Raw genomic sequence first — 21,175 nt, forward strand, 5'->3', positions numbered from 1 at the left:
GGTACACATTACAATGGCACATGTGGAGAGACCTAAAGACACTAAAGTGTATGTCCAATGTGTCAAAGGGTGCCAATGCGAAAGAACATGTATCTACTGCATGGGTGTAGGAAAGGAACGGAATCTTACTAATTGGAACAAAACCCTAGATAGACACTCTAAAGATCCAAGCTTTTAAGCTATTTTAAATATTTCCCTTTGTCCATCTGTGCACATTGCATGCACTATGTATAATCGTTGATAAGATTGTGCACCTTTACATAGGATTTTCATGGAAATTATAACGTTTATCAACCAGAGAAACTTCCATAATAAGTATTGAAAGGGTATTGTTTGATATTGGACTTCATGGGGGGAATGTGGTGATTGAGTCAGAAGTCACTTGGTAAAAATAATGTTCCTAGGAAAGCTTCTATTGGTGGGGTAAAGTTCAAGTCTTTCTTAGGATTCCATGGAAGGCTCTACAGAATGTTGTAAAGGACCATGGAGTTGATGGCACAACAAGAAACAAGAAGGAAAAATTGTGAGAAACCTTGAATGGAGTCTTCTCTTACTGTGATAACAGTCATTGGGGAAAGAATGACCTCTCCAGCTTCAAGAAAGAGTTGAATAGATTCAAGAAAGCTATGACAAATGCTTCGATCTCATAGCACTTCACACACTACATGGTAATAATTTTGAATTCTTATTCTGTTGATTTTCTTCAATACATGTATAAGTGGCTAAAGAAATTCTCTCATTTTTGCAGTATATTATCTACAATCAAACTTCTTAGTTTGTAAAGAAATATTGAAGCTTGTCAATCTAGTTTACTCAAGGTATAGAGAAATCTCACTACCCAAGTTCAAACACACTAGACATGGTGGAGGAGCTTAAAAAGTGAATAGTGTGCTTGAAGTATTTCAATGGTTTTACAGACAATTGTGGCACATAACAAGATCACAAGAAGCCAAAAAAATATTAAACAATTTTGATATTGCTACAGCTATACAGAGGAGTATACAAAAAAGGAAAGATACATATAGTAGGTCATTTGAAAGTGAAAGGTTTTTACAATGGCTTTCCACTATAGAGAGTGGCAAGGCAGCAAATGGCAAGGATCAGTAGTGTCTGCTTGAGCCAACATCAAGCTTTTCATTTTCACCCTCCACTTCAAGTACTCCTACTTCTTGTAACCCTGCAACTGCTTGCTCATGTCACCAAAAGATGTAAGGACATAACTAGACATAGTGCCATAGTATACACTTCTTAATCCCATAAATCTTGGAGCAAATCCAAAAACTATAATGGCTTCTTGCTTTTCAAGAAGTATGATTTTTTCCACTCCATGTTGTGTTGGATGTGAACTTACCACCCTTGACAGAGCCAGTTTGCAAGTATGGGGAGAGTGGGTAATTGAGAAACCTTCCTATGGTAGATAGCTATTCTCTTCTTATTGACCTTCCCAATGTAACGATGAACCTTCTTCCAATGTCAACTTGGAGTAATGTCAACTTCTTGGAGCCTGTGCTCTTTGTCAAAGTACTTGCTTTAAAAATATCGTAATTTGTGCAAAATCAAATTTTGCCTAGATATTTGTTCATTACTATGTATAAAAGAGGTTGCACCGAAACAACATTTTCTACTTATTTTTCTTGGGATTCCCTTTGAGCAACTACTTCTTCCTCTCCACCTCATTTCTTCTACCGTTTTGGATACTCCATAATTCTTGACACTATATTCAATTCTATATGCCTTAGAAGCTCAATTTGAAGAAGATTTTTGACATTCACACTGACTACTATTCAATTTCCTCTTCAAAGGATGTGTCCCCCTTGCGCAAAAATAGAGTAGTCGACGAAAGCATGTCTGACTACTCTATTTTTGCGCAAGGGGGACATAGTTCCTCAAAAGAAAGATGTTTCCTCCTTGTGCAAAATATGTATAGATGGAGGCTTATCCAACTACGCATATTTCGCATAGGGAGGACACTTGTTAAAATAAAAATTTGTCAAAAAATATGTGCCAAAGGTTTGTGAGAAAAATGAATATGTGTCTTCCTTGCACAATTTTTTTCATAACAAAACATGTGTCCTCCTTGCGTGAGAACAAAGTAGTCGGGAAATCTTTTGACCACTGTATTTTTGTGCAAGGGAGACACTAATTATTTTGAAGCTTATACTCAAATATAGTGTTGTGCTATATTTTCTCTTAATTTGTAGGTGTGAGCTCTAGTTATGTCAAGGACTAAAAAAATTGCAAGGAAGGTCCATAGAGAAGATATCAAACCAGGAGATGTCAAAGGAGCACTTGATGAGCTAGATAAAGGTGATAGCTCAAAGGAAGATAAAGGTGCTCCATCCTCAAAGAAACCAACCAAAAAGGGAGTTGAGGGTCCCCACCTGCAAAGAAAATGATATTTCCTCAGAAGGTGAGATGTTTGAGGGAGATTAGGAGAGCAAAAATGGCCCTTACATTACAATTCTTAGGTTACCTTTTCACATGCTCTCTTGGCAAGTAACAAAGCAGTTTAAAATTGATATGAGATGGACAAGAGGTGCCTTGGACTATATACAAGAGGCTGCAAAAAACTTTTTAGTTGAGCTCTTTCAAGATGCATACATATGTGCATCCCAGTCTCATAGAGTCACCCTTATGGACAAAGATATGATTATCTTGAGGAGATTAAGGTATAGATTTGGTAAAATTCTTGAACCAGTACCTCTACAAGATAAGAAAACCTTCAACATCCTCAACATACCTCCATCGAAAAAGACAAAAGAGCTTGAAGTGGTGATTAAGGAGACCATAGAGAAGGAGGAAGATGTTGTGGAAGAAGGGGAGAAGATGATAGTTGATAGGGAGGAGCTAGAAACAAAAGAAGCTTAGGGAGATTGAAGCTCAACTCCCTTCATTGTATAAAAATGTCAATCCCGATGGCTTCAGGGTGGATGCCTTCTTAGAAAATGACCTTCTTCAAAGAAATATTATATTTCCCTAGATGTTGAGTCTGTTGACATCTGTTAAAGACTGGAAAAAAGAGATAATGACTTTAATGTCGCGGCATCTTTGAGGTTTTCTTTCACACCCAACTCCTTGCATTTGAGGAATTTTATTGACAATTAATAACTGTTCTTTGTTTTTTTTTTTTAACTATTGATGCATGATTATAAGTTAGATGTCCAACTTAAAGTGGAGGTGGTTGATCCAACCATTTCTCACTTTTTTAAGGACCATTTTTAGACAAGCCCTTCTAATGGAGGATTCATGAAAATTTTGACCTTCATACGACATAAAAAATGCCTTAAGAAGGGCATATGTATAGGGAATTCTATTGCATTGTACAAGCAGCCAAAAAAATAACTATTTCATTTGATATCTTGATTCCATGTCTTTGTCAATTGACCCATCCTATTGGCATGGACGTTATGTGTGGCACATCAAGGACAACGTTGATCCATATTATCACTACATGCATTGTTGTAAGTAGTCTCAGAGATCATCCATCAACCATATGATGGGAGACTAGGGATTTGTTGGAATTAGGGTTGCGGGAAAATACACACGGCTTGGAGAAGACGAGGGAAGCTCAAGGCACACAACAGAGAGTGTATTACTTAGTGTGCAATGGAAAGATAGATAGCCCTAGAGTGATGGGCGTATATACAATGCACGGGGGGGAAACCTCCTAAAGAGGAAAAACATGCCCCGACGGTCCTAGTGTGTTCACACACATCACTACCACATGTATATGGTAACAAATCCCCCTGTGGGAGTGATGCGATGAACGAGGGTTGGCACAAAGAGTAAAGGGAAGTGCCATGCCCTCAGAACAAGATTAGTCCACAAAGGGGAGCAAGCCCAAAGCTTTGTGGAAAGCTTCGAATTTCTCATGAGACAATGCCTTTGTGAAAGATCTGCAAGGTTGTCCTGTGTTGGCACATAAGCCAAGCTGATCTCTCATGTTGAGAGCCTCTCCCTGACATAGCGGTAATGCACCTCAATGTGCTTTATGCGAGCATGAAAAACGAGGTTCCTCGCAACTGCCAATGCACTCTAACAGTAAGTGTAGATGATGTTGGCAATGTCTTGTCCAACACCCAAATCAGCCATAAGGCGTCTAAGCCATACACACTCAATCGTAGGTGTGAAGACTGCCTTGTACTCAGCCTCACAACTCGAAGTGGCCACAGTAGGTAGCTTCTTGCTCAACCATGAAATACGTGAACTGCCAAGCATAAAACAAAAACCACTTGTGGACACTTGTGTGTCATAACAACCAGCCCAATCTGAGTCCGAAAAAGCATGTAAATCTGTCGGCAATGATCCCCCCTTGGGATAAAACAAGCCAAGATGTAAAGTCCACTCAAGTAGCAAAAAATCCTCTTGACTGACAGCCAATGATTAGACCCTGGGCTATGCATAAATCTGTTGATCTATGAAACTGCAAACTGAATATCCGGCCTCCTGTTGCATACATAAATGAGGCAGCCAACATTAGTTTGGTAAAGAGTGACATCAGTAGGATCACCAGCATCATGTAGACTCAACTTCAAACCTGTTTCCATGGGAGTGGCAATAGGTTTGCAATACTCAAGTCCAAACTTACATAGCAATGTCTCTATGTAACTTTTCTGACACAAGGCAATACCACCATCACACTGCTTAAATTGTATACCCAAGTAATTATGCAACAGCCCCAAATCTTTCATCTTGAAAGTAGCATTCAAATCAGTCTTAAATTCAGCAATATGTGCCTCATTGGAACCACTGATCAGCAAATCATCCAATGAAGAACAACAATGAGAAGTACATCGCCTTCACGCTTTGAACTGTTACGAAAGCCTCGTTTGACCAAATGAGTGTCAGATTTCTCATACCAAGTACGAGGAGATTGCTTCAATCCATAAAAAGCCTTTTTACATCTGCACACTTTGTCCTCTTGTCCTTTCTTGCAAAATCACGTGGCTGCGTTACATTACTTCCTCAAAAATGTCACCATTCAAGAAAGTAGTAACAATATCGGATTGATGTACATCCCAACCAAAATGAGCTGCCAATGCACATAGAAAACGAACAGTAGTCATACGACAAGTGGGATCAAAAGTTTCTTCATAATCTATGCCTTTCTGCTGTGCATAGCCTTTTGCAACAAGTCAAGCCTTATGGCGATCAACCTCACCATCCGGCTTGCGTTTCAACTTGTAAACCCACTTTGTACCAATGGAATTTTTACCATGAGGCAAATCACATAAAGTCCATGTGTCATTTTCTATAAGTGCATCATATTTTGATTGCATGGCAGTCATCCAATTTTTTAAATTATGTGCTCCATCAAAAGATAGAGGTTCCTCTATATCGCATAAGCTAGACACACCCAAAGCATAACAATCTGATGCATAAGAGGCATGGTGAGAACCTGAACGAGTACGACTAGACAAAGGTGCATCCAATTTACTGTCACTCAAAGTGTGCACCAGCCATTTTGGCATACCTCTAGCCTGCTCATATCAGCCCTTTCCTCATCAAGTACATCATGTACATCTGCATCAGAAATAGGCTAATCTGTAACATTTTCAAAAACCTCCATAGGCTCTACATTTGCCTCATTAAAATTTACATTCAAACTTCCACCACTGAATGAGGCAATAAACTATCATAAATGTCATGTGAGCTTACATTACTATCTCTAGTACATGACAGCAAAGGCTGAACAGAATCTTCCACAAACACAACATAACATGAGACCAAATACGCTTTGTTTGTGGATGGTACAACTTATAACCTTTGCTTTCAGCACTATAACCAACAAAATTACATTTGACAACCTTATCATCCAATTTTTTGCGCTACGCTTGTGGCACTAAACCATAAACCAAATAGCCAAAAACACGCATGTGCTCAATAGATGGCTTTCTATCATGACATGCTTCATATGGAGTCATAGACTGCAACGCTTTCTAGGACAGCTATTGAGTACATAAGTGGCACACATGACAGGCCTCGAGCCAAAACGAATGTGGTAAAGCTTGACTCTTGACCATACATCGTGTCATTTCTGTAAGAGACGTGTTTTACCTCGCAGCAAAACCATTTTGCTGAGGTGTATACGGCACTGTACATTGGTTTTTTATCCCACGACTAGCCAAAAATGCATTAAATTCATGAGACATATATTCCCCCCCTCGCTCGGAACGGAGCGTGCCCATAGTACATTTCGAGACATTTTCAGCCATAGCAAGAAATTGCTTGAAGCACGTAAACACTTCGGACTTAGCTTTCAACGATATACCCATGCATGCTGGAGTAATCATCAATGAAAATCACTAAGTACAAGTAATTTTCCAAGGACGGAGTTTGCATAGGCCCACAAACATCACTATAAGATGCAATCTGCATGTAGCACGAACTGACCCGTCCTTTGCAAACTTAGCAGACTTCATTTTACCTAAAATACATCCTTCACAAACATGTTTGACAGGTGCTTCAAGAGGCGGCAAAGAAGCAACCATATCAGATTTCTGCAAACGCAGAAAACTCGAAAAATTCAGATGACCAAAACATGCATGCCACAGTTTTGCATCTGAAACAGCCCTTGAATCTTCAACTGCATTTGCAAAATTTTGTCCACACTTGTCATACAAAGTGAGCTTATACAGCCCACGACACAAAAGGCCAGATGCAAGAATTTCATCACCAAAACTAAGATCATGAATTGTACATCTGTCATCCAAAAATTTGACGGCGAGACCAAGTCTAGCAAGTGCAGATACAGACAAAGGTTCTTTTTTATCTCAGGTACATACAATGCATCAACAAATATGAAATAATTGCCATCTGCAGCAGTAAGCACAATCTTTCCAACTCCTTGAACAGGATAAGAGGCATTGTTGGCACAAGTCACCGTATTCCCATGAGGGACAGACTCAATAGAGGTAAACAAATCACGATGTGAGGTAATGTTCTTTGTAGCACCATTGTCAAAATACCACACATGTGAATCTGCAGCAACTAACATACATGCATCATGGACAATAGGATCATAAGTGCACTCTGCACTAAATGCCCATTCTGCATCAACATCAGCATGACAATCTCCTTTGACAGAAGAATCTACAATCGTTGCACTTGTATTGGACCCTGTCATGGATCCAGCCTCTTTTACCTTCAATTTCGGACACTGCTTGATCAAGTGATCATTAGCTTTACAATAATGGCAACGCATCTTCTTTTTGCCCTTATCACCAGAATTGCCAGACAAAGTGCTGCCAACAGAAGCATTAGGAACAGATGTTTTGCCACTCACACCAGAACCATAAGAAGTGGTTACATTGATGTTCCCACCTTTTCTTTGAGTTGCAATAAAAGCATGTTCAACTGCACGCTGCCTAATCCTGTTTTTTCTGGGAAAGTGACTCTTGCAACACCAATGTGCATAATGCATCAAACTTGACAACCTCAAGATTTCCTTGGGCCATAAGTCTCCAAGTACTAGCAAAAGTCTGGTAAGAATCTGGCAAACCATTAAGAACAGTCTGCACAAGTGAACTGTCAGAAATGACTTCTCCTGCAGAAATTAGTTGTTGATTAACATCCTTGAAACCAGCAAGGAAAGTGTCCATTTCATCTCCTCATGCATAATCTTCAATTCAAGATCTTTACACAGCAAAGCAATTTTAGCCATTGCAGCTTGCATAAAGACATGCTAGAATAAACCAAGCCTGTTTTGCAGATTTTGCTAAACGGATATGAGGAGTGATAGTGCGCTTCACAAACAATGCAATCAATGCATGAGCCTGCGCATCTCTTACATCCCAACGAGCCTACTCAGCCTAGGCAAAACAGCTTTGATAGTAGCAACCCTGGCAACAAAACCTGGAGCATCCTCAACATCGCCTTCATCCACAGTACTAGGACGTACATCAATGCACTGCACAATGCTCCAAACTCCCTTTGACATAAGTACATGTTGCATCATGGAAGCCCACATAGGGTAATTGTCCCCATCCAATCTTTCCTCAGTAGCAAACATCTTGAACACATCTGTGTTGTTGTCAGCCATGGAAAATGCATGCACCTGATGTGAAAACTGTCCGAAATGAGGAGAAAGCGAGTGAGACCAACACGTGCTATATAGCACAACCCGCAGTAGACTGTATGGAACCTTTATGCAATAATTGACACTGACAGAAATTCTGCACAAAATGACAAAATTGCTTGTGCAGACCTGGCTCTGGTGAAAATGGAGGTCGAAATGAGCCCGAATTAGAAATCGGAGAAAGTGAGCAGGCGTGTGCTGTCGTGACTAAGCTCGGGAGGACGTAACCTGCTCTGATACCAATTGTTGGAATTAGGGTTGCGAAAAAACACACACAGCTTGGAGAAGACGAAGGAAGCTCAAGGCACACAATAAAGAGTGTATTACTCAGTGTGCAATGGAAAGATAGATAGCCCTAGAGTGATGGGCGTATATACAATGCACGGGGAAAAACCCTCCTAAAGAGGAGGAAAATGTTCCGACGGTCCTAGTGTGTTCACACACATCACTTCCACATGTATATGGTAACAGGATCAACCCTCCATCATCCGGCAAACCGTCCTCCCTCCATCATCCGGCAAACCATCCTTTGATGCTCTTGTTGCCTAGTGTAAGGGGAATGTCCAGATTAAGTTTTGGGGGGTGGGTCGGTAGGAACAATAACTAGAGGGTTGGCCGACTAAAATAGCAAGCATCTCCATTCAAAAGATAACATTGGTTGTACTAGTGTGGTCGGCGGCCTTCGGTCGCCTCTCTCTCTCTCTCTCTCTCTCTCTCTCTCCCCGTGTGAGCATTGTCCTCACTGTAGCCGGATAAAGGAAATTGCGACAAGTGGCACTGGAAAACCGGTCTCCTTAATATATAGTATAGATAGCTCCATTGAGACTCGTTACATAGCTCCATTGAGACCGCTATATATAGCTCCATCCAAAAAAAACCATGCAATGGCTGTTCTACAGGGGTCCGTTCTCAATCCCCTACTGCCCGTAGCCTCCACCATTCTGCAGCAGCAACGACATGCTGACAAGCTCTGCTTTTCATCATCCGCTCGACCTTTCTCCCCTCTGCCCACCCTGCGACCCCCCCTCTATGTGCCTCCTCTCTGCAGATATCAGCAAGCACCAGCCTCAGGAGCGTCAGAGGCGCCCCCCTCTACCAGAGAAGAAACCCTCTCGCAGGCAAGAAACTCCATCTCTGCTTTTGTAGAAAAGGCCCTCCGCGATGCAGGTCCTTCCACAGTGAAGCAAAGAAAGCTCTATCGGCAGGTTCGCCTACGGGTGGAGCTGCCTCTGCTCAATGAATCCGATGCGACAAGTGCGTCCCTCTTCTCTGATCTTCTTTCAACTTTAACAGTGGGGAAGAGAGGGACCCCTGTGTCCTTTTCTGTGTTTTCCAGCGCTGGTGTCGTGGAGCAGCTGAAGAAAGAGCCTTGTTTCAATGCTGGTTTGCAGGAAGGTGGAAACCCTAGATTTAGGTGCTACGACTTTGCAGCAGAGAATGTCGCACTTGACCATGCCCAAGTTATGGTGATTTTGGCTCCTAAGCTTTCTGATATCAGTTACATAGCGAACATAGCAAAAGCCAGAGACCCTTTTCCCATCTTGCTGTTAAATCCTGATTGGTCAACAGAGGAGGAGGACGCAGACGCTTCCCATGCTTCCCTTTTGCAGTCATTCGAGGTCATATACTCTTACCTTCCGCTTACGATACAAGGGTTTCTCAGCAAAACAGAAGGAGCTGTTCTAAAGAGTGTCAAAAGTGGAGCGCCTGCCGGCAGACCCTGGCTTGTTTTTGCCAAGGAAGGGGAGTCGATGAAGTGTGTCGCCAGTCTCAAAAAGCGTCCCACAGCTATAGATCTTGAAAATGCTCTTTACAATGCCATGGCTGCAAATTCGCCGGTCACAAAGTCGATCCAATTCCTGAGGGGCCTTGTGGGCAAAAGCTAATTGTTGGTGAAGAAGCCTTGTTGACACAAGGCTTCCACATGTAACATACGTATGTAGTCTGTAGCTGCGCACAATGAAGTTGGTGTTCTTGGTATGGATGTGTCATCCGGTCCTTTGTTTCTATGTAAGAGTTCTGTGTTAAGTAAGGTTGCCCCCTTTTCTTCGTTTTGAGACTACCATGTGATGCTCAGTATATGGTTGGTTGAAAAAATTGGAACCTACTTGTTAATAATTGAAGCATCATGGATTACATTCTACTGACAAATTGTGGTGAGCCCTCCTACTATGATGAGGCATGCTACGGGATGACAAGTTTAAGTGGGAGAACGCTATGAAGGTAGTTGGTGTCTTTTCTACTCATCAAGGTTTAAGCTTACTACTTGATTGCAGACCACTCTAATATGTATCAGAGCACAACTCTGTAATAACACGAGCCATAGTTGGAATGATACTCGTATGGTTAGCTGAACCATACCCATGCGGAAAACGGTCTTTATATACCTTAATGAAAATTGGTATCATACTTCACCAAAATTGCAAGAAAAGTTCTAGCAATGAGGACGATACAGTTATTAATGATGATTGAAATTCATAGTAGTTTCAAGGCTAAAGAAATACAACCATATTTCTATGGTGCTATGAGTACTTAACACAATTGCAAGAAAAGTTCGAGCAATGAGGTTGATACAATCATTAATGATGATTGAAATTCATAGTAATTTCAAGGCTAAAGAAATACAACCATTTCTATAATGCTATGAGCACTTAACACGAACAGTGCATGTGTATTTCCAACTAAAATCAAGATCATGTATGTTTCAAGGGTTGTAACGTACTTTAATTACCATACCCGTATGGATTTGACGCGTGGGAACATTCGTATGGGAAAACCTACCACAGTAACAATGAAGGTGCCATACTATTATTTTATTTTTGTGCTGGCATTCATGGCACGATTTGCATCTCTTGATCATTCAACAATCTAAAGATGCACCGCACCTGTGCTTGGGTGTTAGCAAAGAAAATCAGCCATTGTATGCGCATGTAGTAAGCTACTTGTAAAACATATGCAAGCAAAAGAAAGCAGCTAGAATCAAGCATATGGAACCTTCTAGACATGATTTACATTAAAGATTTGCCACAACTTTTTGCAAGCTAGGTGTAAAGAGAGGTGGTACTTGTATGTGTGCTCTCTTGAGAGTGCATGTGCTTGGCATATTCAAGCCCTAGTGCAATGTAGAATGAAGTGAAACCTAATTTTTCACATTATCTATGAAATATAACACCAAGGTTGTGAAGCTCTTTTATAAAATTGGAGCTCAATGGAACATGGGATAGCTTTATGCAATGGCACGTCTCAAGTTTGTCTAGCAAGAAAGCTAATGAATCCCACATCAAAAGAAGAGCATATGTACCGACATATAATATGGAAGCAAGACAATTGTATTGGTTTTCTATGCTAAGGGGACAATCAAAAGTCCCTTTGCTCCACACACAGAGTGGTGCTGATGATCATCACTTCTTGCTTGCTTCTCAAACTTTTGCAGCAGCTAGAAAACCTTTACATGGTAAAAATGCAATGTTATGACTCACTCGCTTTGCTCACATCTTGGTTACAATACAGACAAAGCTGCCATGTGTGGAGTCAGCTAAGGTGAAGAACCCTTAGAGCCACTAGGTAAGGTGATTTAAGGTTGTATAACAATTGGCGTTTAAAAAGGAGCACCACATCTGAAACACAAACAGTTTGGTTGCTGAGAAAGGAGTTGCCTGGGCCTGGGTTGTCATGCAGGGCTGGAGAGGCCCCAACGCCATCTTGACATGTTCACACAAATAATCGATTAAATATCATTGAAAAAGCTCGCCAAGCAACTTCAGGATGCTGGATCAAGTCCTGGCATAACTTTGAACTCAAGTGAAAGGTTTGTTTTCAAAATTTCCCTTGATAGTCTCTCAAATATCTCCAGAACTTTTTTATGTTTTGTCTCTCTTCAAAGTTGTGCCTCAATTGAAGACTATAAAACTGTGACTTTAGATGGTATTGTTGGCTCGTGAGATGAAGCAGCTCTTTATTTGTAGACATAAATGCCTCTATTCGTGAACTCCTTGGTGAAAATTTGTCTACCACACTTAAAGATTGACCACTACTGTCAAAAAGAATAAACTACGCAAATATCGCAGCAATGAAGCACTGCCTTCAAAGTAAACCAGCACGTGTGGCATTTCCAAAAGGCCCCAACACACCACATCAGACTAGATCCCTACTAACATATTCCACACACCACGATGTATCTCAACAAATGACACTTGTATTCACTCCGGCAAGCCAAAACTCCTGAATTCTGATGAACAAATTGATTCACTCTGAATGATGGAGAGAAAAATCGGCATTCCGCAGCTCAAAGCTGAAAAGAAGCCAGCCACATTCTTGGAATATCAACAATTTCCCAATCAAAATGGAACAAACCAAACATAAAAACATTAGTCTCCTGACCCCTATATCGTCACTTAGTGTTCCCATAGAGTCATTCAGACACAGACCAAAAAATTGGCATTCCACGGCTAAGATTTGAAAACAAAGACCAATACAGAAGTCATCAACATTGACACACTTCTAACATCCTCTTATAAATCAGTGCCATGGTCTAAATTTTGCTATGCTCAGTATAAAGATAAACCACCGGCACACAGAAGGAATACCTGCCTTTCTTGGAGGCATTTCTGGCTCTGCAGCGCTATCGCACAGAAACAAAAAAGGTGACCCATAACTTAGTTTTTGTCCAGAACAGCCAATCCAGCTGGAATGGGCCAAGCCAACAAAACACGACAGGCAAAAAACGACGCTAACATTTTGTCCTACATAGCCGATCACTGCAGATGGCATTGTGGCAAATCTTAAAGAGGTTCACGTTGTAATGAATGAGACCAATCAATCAAATTACCTACATAGCCTCACAATAATATAAGCAGAGGCTATAGAGGGGAGACACCGGCTTGTACACAATTACGTGTGTCAATGATCATTACTTCTGACACAAGCAACTTCGCAGCTTCAACGTACTTCACTGCCACGCTATAAAATACTTTGATGCTTTGCGATTTGCTGTTGTTTAAGAGCTGAATGTAGCTGCTGCATTTGCTGCCCAGTCAGGATGGAGTCCACAGTTGGCTGTGACCGGTAGAAGGGTTTGCTAGATAAGAGCGGATGGTCATCGCGGCTCCTTACCTGTCCAGTTTTCCCAACTTCGCCCGTTGCTATTTTCAGCCTCTGCACTTCCTCCTTGAGAGCAATATTCAGTGCTGTAGAACATCAAAAACCCCTTTCAACTCAAACAAAACTCTTAATACGTTGGACCTTTCTGAAGACTAAATTTTCACTTAACATACTTCGCAAGCTTTTTGAATACAGTCTAGACGAAAGATTTTTTCGCACGTGGGCATAGTGGGATGAGGATGAATGCTGAATGCTGAATGCTAAAGGTGTCGACGTGTCACAATATTAATTAGACACCTATGTTCTATGTCAAAAGACGGTGGTCGTCCACAAAGAGGGGTCCGCCTACAGCCACTGCCATTCAATGTGCATGCAAGAGTGCTCGTGAAGACTTGCAAGTTGCTACTCAACAAACCATGCAAAAAGTGAGGAGGAACTAACTTAAGGATGCACTGAAGGAAGTTGAAAGCATGTCTGTTTGACAACTTACAAGGAAGAGGAGAAACGAAGATTGTGTATGCCGAGAAGAGAGATTTTCTCTCTCCCCCCCTCTCCCTCACTTGGTTATTGTTATTGCTGGGTACTTGCAAGAAATCTAGTTTCAGGGTTTCTCTCCATTTGTAATATTTTGCAATGCATTTATAGAAGGTTAGGCCTAACTAGAGCTTGCCAGTATTATAGATAAGTGATATCCATAATTTATGAAGTCGTGGGGTTTGGCCCAGATCCCTGCTCGACCCAGCATGTCCAGCCTATGCAGGAGACCCCTTGGTTAACCACTCATCATAAGGCAATACCATCAGTACAGCATGCAGCAACTCTCTAGCATTTTGCAAGCAACACCACCACTAGCGTTTTTGGCATTCATCAGCCCTGGCGATTCCAGATCAGCTCTGGCGTTTCTGCATTCATCAGCAACCCGTCAAGAGATCAGCCCTAGCGACAGCATTCCCAACCTCACCTTTCAGATCAGCACCAGCGGTTTTTAGTTTTCAGACTTCATCATCATCCTCATCTGCACCCTCTGCATCGGCATTAGCATATCAGCCCATTGTTAGAGTTCAGATTCCTGTCCAGTGGTGGCTAGACATACGTTTGTCGGCCATGTACTCCACGGTGTTGTCCACCTGGTAAACTAGCATGAGGCGGGACTCCGTTCCTAGGGTTTCTCGGGGTCAAAGTCTCGAAGCTATTGCATTTCTGCTACTAAAGTGTGTCACGGGCAACACTGGGAACTACCTATATATGCACACACCCCCCCCCCCCTTTTGTACTTTTGGCATGTTGTTTAATGAAGAGATCCTGTGTTTTGGGCACATACCCTCTCTCTAGCATTTGGTGTGCATGGCTCTCTCTCTCTCTCTCTCTCTCTCTCTCTCTCTCTCTCTCTCTCTCTCTCTCTCTCTCTCTCTCTCTCATGTTTATTCACAGCGATCTCTCATTTTCTGTCTAGCGCTACCTCTCCACAGCATGTAGACACCCTACACATGTTGTTTTTACGCTAGGAGCTTGTGTACAAGGAGATCTATCGCGATAGATCCGAGATCCATTGGCTACCCGGTCCCAAGAGGAGGTTTGCTCGCTGCACCTACACCCTACACGTGTTGTTTGTACGCTAGGAGCTTGTGTACAAGGAGATCTATCGCGAAAGATCCGAGATCCATTGGCTGCCCGGTCCCAAGAGGAGGTTTGCTCGCTGTAAGGTGCAACGGAATGAATGTTGAACTTTGCTCAAGATGAGTGCTCCGAACTGTGCTCAAGGTTCCTTTTACTTACGGAAGGGAGAGCCTTCCGTTCCTTTAGTGAGAGAGTAAAATGGACACAAACAAAGTGAATGGACACTGTGTGTGAAGGTGTTGAGACTGAGAGAGAGAGAGAGAAGAGAATACGACACCAGAATGTTGTCAAAACCCTCCTCCGAAGGCCCCACTCTCTACAGCGAGAGCGGTCTACTTATGATTGCACAAATCTCTACAATGCTTGGACTAGCCGACGATGTTGATGACGATGAGGACGACGACGAGACGGGCTGAAATCTGAAAATGCTAAGGGCTAAAATCTGCAAATCATTATCTGCTGAATTCTGACACTATGTCAGCGATGACGACGATGCAACGACGACACGCCGAAAACGCAGATGCTTAAATCTGCGTTTTCCGGGCTGAAACTGTAAACCTTGCGGAATCTGACCGTGCGACGAGGATCTGCTACGGGAAGGTGAGATCTGCGAGGTTCGGGGGTTCTACTGCAGGTACTGAATGCTGAAAACTGAAGACGCTGATGCTTGTGGGGGTTCCATCGCGAAAATCTGCAAAAATGCTGAAGTGCCTTGCAGATGCAAAAACGGTAGGGCTGAGAATGATCTTCTGGGGTGGAAATCTGCTAACTGCTGTAGAAACTGCTAATGATGGGGCTTCTACTTCTTGCTATCGCTAGGAATCTGCAAGATCCAAAAACGCTGGCTGATTTGGTCAAAAAACGCTAGGCTTATGCTGTGGAGCAAAAATGCTAGGCCTCTAGGGGGTTCTCCTCAGAAATTGTCTGTTGAGCAAGGTGCTCCTGCTGCCTCTTTTGCCAATTAGTGCTAGTCTAGGTTTGCTTATATACAAACTTACTCAATTTGCCTTAACTACTTTCCAACAAAAGTCACTTAAAAATAATAAGTGAAAAATGTCCAAAATAGGGAAAATAGGCTAAATGCACTAGAAAATTCCCCTGAAGGATTCTGATAGAAATGCTTATGATCATGTTGTGTGCAACCAAAGGATATGCATCTACACTAAGTGTCTGGGCATGCACGGTCTGCGAACAAACTCACAAAAGTGCCATATCACTTCTAAATCTAGACTGACTGGACTGACTGAACCCTTGTCGTACTGTAGCTTGTTCACGGACACATAAGGTTGGATGTGTCACGTGACATCCTCTCCTTTTCAAAGTGAGGTACTCGTACCGAACTGTATGGCGTCGAGGGAGATCGCCAATAGCATCCGGAGTCCTGGAAGGGACTCTTTGCCGGCCCACTCTGATGTGTGGGTCGTGCGGTACTTAAACTTCATAAAGATCTGCAACGCTTGCTTCTTTGGGTTGCACCGAGAGCGACACAAAATCTTCTGAGGCTCCTTCGATGCTTCAACTTCATCTAGAGTCATGCTTCTTTCTTCTTCAAGAACCTCCATGGTTGAAATTCCTGAAACCGTTTCCAACACAAAACCATGAACATACCTATTCCATGTAAAGGGATTGGAAAAAATCATGTCGTCCTAATAGACTGTGCATGCAATGTAGATGAACAAAGAGACGGAGTGCCAAACCGTTCACCACACACACGCAAACAATGAGATCCAATCTTTCTCTTCTGATCTAAAGCAATCAACAGTGGCAATTCACAACGAGAATGCCAATGCTTGGTGCTCATACTTTCATGTGCTCTTTCTACAATTGTATCGTGCCAAGGGAGAGACATGGAATGTGACTTCTTTGAATGCATACTTTTCAGCTTTTCATGAACAATCCGCATACATTCGTGCTCATTCATGAGTGAAACCTGCTCAACGTACAATATGTCATGCCTAGGAAAAGTGATCACATAAAGACAGTGACTAAAATACAGCAAACGATCACGAATGAAACATTCGAACAATGCAGGCGTATGAATCATGCGAACACATAATACTTCCTGTGAGGGTTCGTTGGACCTAGGCTCGAGAGCCAAGATCGGTTCTTCCTGAGGGGGTTCTTTGGACCTAGGCTCGAGAGCCAAGATCGGGTCTTCCTGTTTGATCGAATCTTCCTGTGGAAGTTTTGTAGACCTCGACTCGAGAGCCAAGATCGGTTCTTCGTGATTGATCGTCTCTGCAAGGAGGTTAGCTTCACTAGAAAAAGTATAAACGAACCCATCATCCTTGTGAACAATCACATCATCTTCATGCAAATCATCATGCTTGTGAGAAATCACATCTTGATCATGCAAATCATCATGCTTGTCAGTGTTATCCAAATCATCATGCTCATCATTATCATTCAAATCATCATGCGTATCATCAGCAAATCATGTGTGTCATGCTTGGGAGAAGAAGAGACTTAGAGAGTCTCCGTCTCCTGAATCTCTTGCATCTGTGCTTGCACTTGAGAAAAGAGTAGCAAGAACTCTTGCATGTGTCGATCGCTCTGTTCTTGTCTTGCTTTGGCTGCCTTTCTTTCTGCTTTGCTTTCTGCGTGTCTGCGATCCATTTCTGCTTTTCTTTCTGCATGTATTGCTTCGCGTTCTAACTTCCTTTCCATAAACATCTAGTCCAACTCCTCCATAGGAGTTAGTGAAATCCTTGACGTAGATGGGGAAGGGGGAGGGTCGGAAAAACCTCGTGGTGGGGAAAATTCTTCTTCGCCTCTCTCATGCTCATCACCTCTAAGCGAAGTATCCATTCCGCTTCGAGTGATGACCATTCTGAAGTCGTGGGTTCTTGTGGGTTCTTGTGGGTTCTTGTGGTCTTGGGTTCTTAAGTTCACGAGGAACTTGGGTTCTTACGGAGTCTTGGTTCTTGGGGTTCTTGAGTTCTTGAGGTTCTTGCGAGTCTTGAGATTCTTAGGTTCTTTTTTTGCTTGCAATCTGTGTTCGAGAAGGATCTTCTCTCTTCACCCGAGTTCTGCTCTTTTCCACAAGCGCACCCCTTAGCAACCTTGCGCTTACACCAAGGTTGCTTTTCCCACCTCACGTCAATTGGCCGGCCGCTAAGTGCGCGGTCCGCTCTCAATGAGTGAAAAGAGGCACAAGGGGAGGCTGGACAAGCCTTTCTTTCTTTGGTTTCCACTCACTCTTCAAAAACAAGATTAGGAATCGACACGCCCAAGCGAACTTGGGTTCGTGCGACCTCAACAAGCAAAAAAAAATCAGTGGTTCTTGTGGTTCTTTGCTTGAGTGATACAGGCACTACCAAAGCTATGATATCAATGTAAGGTGCAGCGGAATGAATGAACTTTGCTCAAGATGAGTGCTCCGAACTATACTCAAGGTTCCTATTACTTTACGGAAGGGAGAGCCTTCCATTTCTTTAGTGAGAGAGTGCAATGTGAATGGACACTGTGCGTGAAGGTGCTGAGACTGAGAGATAGAGAGAGAGAAGAGAATACGACACCAGAATGTTGTCAAAACCCTCCTCCGAAGGCCCCACTCTCTATGGCGAGAGCGGTCTACTTATGATTGCACAAATCTCTACAATGCTTGGACTAGGCGACGATGTCGACGACGATGAGGACCACGACGAGACGGGCTGAAATCTGAAAATGCTAAGGGCTAAAATCTGTAAATCTTTATCTGCTGAATTCTGACACTATGTCAGTGATGACGATGATGACGAGGATGCAACGACGACACGCTGAAAACGCAGATGCTTAAATCTGCGTTTTCCGGGCTGAAACTGTAAACCTTGCGGAATCTGACCGTGCGGCGAGGATTTGTTGCGGGCAGGTGAGATCTACGAGGTTCGGGGGTTCTACTGCGGGTACTGAATGCTGAAAACTGAAAACGATGATGCTTGTGGGGGTTCCGTCACGAAGATCTGCAAAAACGCTGAAGTGCCTTGCAGATGCAAAAACACTAGGGCTGAAAATGATCTTCTGCGGTGGAAATCTGCTAACTGCTATAGAAACTGCTAACGCTGGGGCTATCGCTAGGAATTTGCAAGATCCAAAAACGCTGGTTGAATTGGTCAAAAAACGCTAGGCTTATGCTATGGAGCAAGAACGCTAGGCCTCTTGGGGGTTCTGCTGAGAAGTTGCCTGTTGAGCAAGGTGCTCTTGCTGCCTCTTCTGCCAATTAGTGCTAGTCTAGCTTTGCTTATATACAAACTTACTCAATTTGCCCTAACTACTTTCCAACAAAAGTCACTTAAAAATAATAAGTGAAAAATGTCAAAAATAGGGAAAATAAGCTAACAATGCACTGGAAAATTCCCCTGAAGGATTCTGATGGGAATGCTTATGATCATGCTGTGTGCAACCAGAGGATATGCATCTACACTAAGTGTCTGGGCATGCACGATCTGTGAGCAGACTCACAAAAGTGCCATATCACTTCTAAATCTAGACTGACTGGACTGACCGATCCCTTGTCGTGCTGTAGCTTGTTCCCGGACACACAGGGTTGGATGTGTCACGTGACATCCTCTCCTTTTCAAAGTGAGGTACTGGTACCGAACTGTATGGCGTCGAGGGAGATCGCTAATAGCATCCGGAGTCCTTGAAGGGACTCTTTGCCGGCCCACTCTGATGTGTGGGTCATGCGGTACTTGAACTTCATAAAGGTCTGCAACGCTTGCTTCTTTGGGTTGCGCCAAAAGCAACACAGTCTTCTGAGGCTCCTTCGATGCTTCAACTTCATCTAGAGTCATGCTTCTTTTTTCTTCAAGAATCTTCATGGCTGAAAATTCCTAAAACTATTTCCAACACAAAACCATGAACATACCCATTCCATGTAAAGTGATTGGAAAAAATATTGGCGTCCTAATAGACTGTGCATGCAATGTAGATGAACAAAGAGACGGAGTGCCAAACCATTCACCACACACACGCAAATAATGAGATCCAATCTTTCTGTTGTGATCTAAAGCAATCAACAGTGGCCATTCACAACCGGAATACCCATGCCTGGTGCTCATACTTTCATGTGCTCTTTCTACAACTGTGTCGTGCCAAGGGAGAGACATGGAATGTGACTTCTTTGAATGCATACTTTTCAGCTTTTCATGAACAATCCGTATACATTCGTGCTAATTCAACGTACAATATGTCATGCCTAGGAAAAGGGATCACATAAAGACGGTGACTAAAATACGGCAAACGATCACGAATGAAACATTCGAACAATGCGGGTGTATGAATCATGCGAACACATAATACTTCCTGTGAGGATTCGTTAGGCCTAGGCTTGAGAGCCAAGATCGGTTCTTCTTGAGGGGGTTCTTTGGACCTAGGCTCGAGAGCCAAGATCGGGTCTTCCTGTTTGATCGAATCTTCCTGTGAAAGTTCTGTTGACCTCGACTCAAGAGCCAAGATCGGTTCTTCGTGATCGATCGTCTCTGCAACGAGGTTAGCTTCACTAGAAAAAGTATCAACTAACCCATCATCCTTGTGAACAATCACATCATCTTCATGCAATCATCATGCTTGTGAGAAATCACATCTTGATCATGCAAATCATCATGCTTGTCAGTGTCATCCAAATCATCATGCTCATCATTATCATTCAAATCATCATGCGTGTATCATCATGCAAATCATGTGTCATGCTTGGGAGAAGAAGAAACTAAGAGAGTCTCCGTCTCCTGAATCTCTTGCATCTGTACCTGCACTTGAGAAAAGAGTCGCAAGAACTCTTGCATCTGTCGGTCGCTCTGTTCTAGTCTTGCTTTGGCTGCCTTTCTTTCTGCTTCTCTATCTGCTTTGCTTTCTGCGTGTGTGCGATTCATTTTGCTTTTCTTTCTGCGTGTCTGCGATCCATTTCTGCTTTTCTTTCTGCGTGTCTTGCTTCGCGTTCTAACTTTCTTTCCATAAACATATGGTCCAACTCCTCCATAGGAGTTAGTGCAATCCTTGACATAGATGGGGAAGGGGGAGGGTCGGAAAAACCTCGTAGTGGGGAAAATTCTTCTTCGCCTCTCTCATGCTCATCACCTCCAAGCGAAGTATCCATTCCGCTTTGAGTGATGACCATTCTGAAATCGTGGGTTCTTGTGGGTTCTTGTGGGTTCTTGTGGTCTTGGGTTCTTAAGTTCACGAGGAACTTGGGTTCTTACGGAGTTTTGGTTCTTAATGTTCTTCTGTTCTTGAGGTTCTTATGGGTCTTGAGGTCCTTGGGTTCTTTTTTTGCTTGCAATCTATGTTCGAGAAGGATCTTCTCTTCACCCGAGTTCTACTCTTTTCCGCGGGCGCACCCCTTGCCGGCCTTGCGCTCACACCAAGGTTGCTTTTTCCCACCTCACGTCGATTGATCGGCCGCCA

General features: G+C 42.8%; 2 protein-coding genes across 3 annotated transcripts in view; one reads left to right on the forward strand and one right to left on the reverse strand.

Moving 5' to 3' along the window:
• The first annotated feature begins 8,934 nt into the window (after positions 1-8,934).
• LOC147420130 (plant/protein (DUF1995)) lies at positions 8,935-10,127 on the forward strand. The gene has a single exon (XM_086504210.1). It carries the CDS (start codon positions 8,962-8,964, stop codon positions 9,961-9,963), a length of 1,002 nt encoding a protein of 333 aa, XP_086360336.1. The 5' UTR covers positions 8,935-8,961; the 3' UTR covers positions 9,964-10,127.
• Positions 10,128-11,358: 1,231 nt separating this feature from the next.
• LOC147420131 (putative transcription factor PosF21) overlaps positions 11,359-21,175 on the reverse strand; it is a 30,565-nt gene continuing 20,748 nt past the window's right edge. Inside the window, exon 4 of one of the 2 annotated variants that reach the window (XM_086503940.1) lies at positions 11,359-12,368. In XM_086503940.1, the coding sequence (XP_086360066.1) occupies positions 12,277-12,368 (92 nt within the window). In that variant the 3' untranslated portion in view covers positions 11,359-12,276. Of the gene's footprint in view, positions 12,369-12,566; positions 13,264-21,175 lie in introns of those variants that run through there. The other variant, XM_086503939.1, reaches the window with a different exon arrangement.

Source organism: Adiantum capillus-veneris, chromosome 28 (genome assembly GCF_014529385.1).
Source record: "Adiantum capillus-veneris isolate H3 chromosome 28, ASM1452938v2, whole genome shotgun sequence".
NCBI classification, from domain to species: Eukaryota; Viridiplantae; Streptophyta; class Polypodiopsida; order Polypodiales; family Pteridaceae; genus Adiantum; species Adiantum capillus-veneris.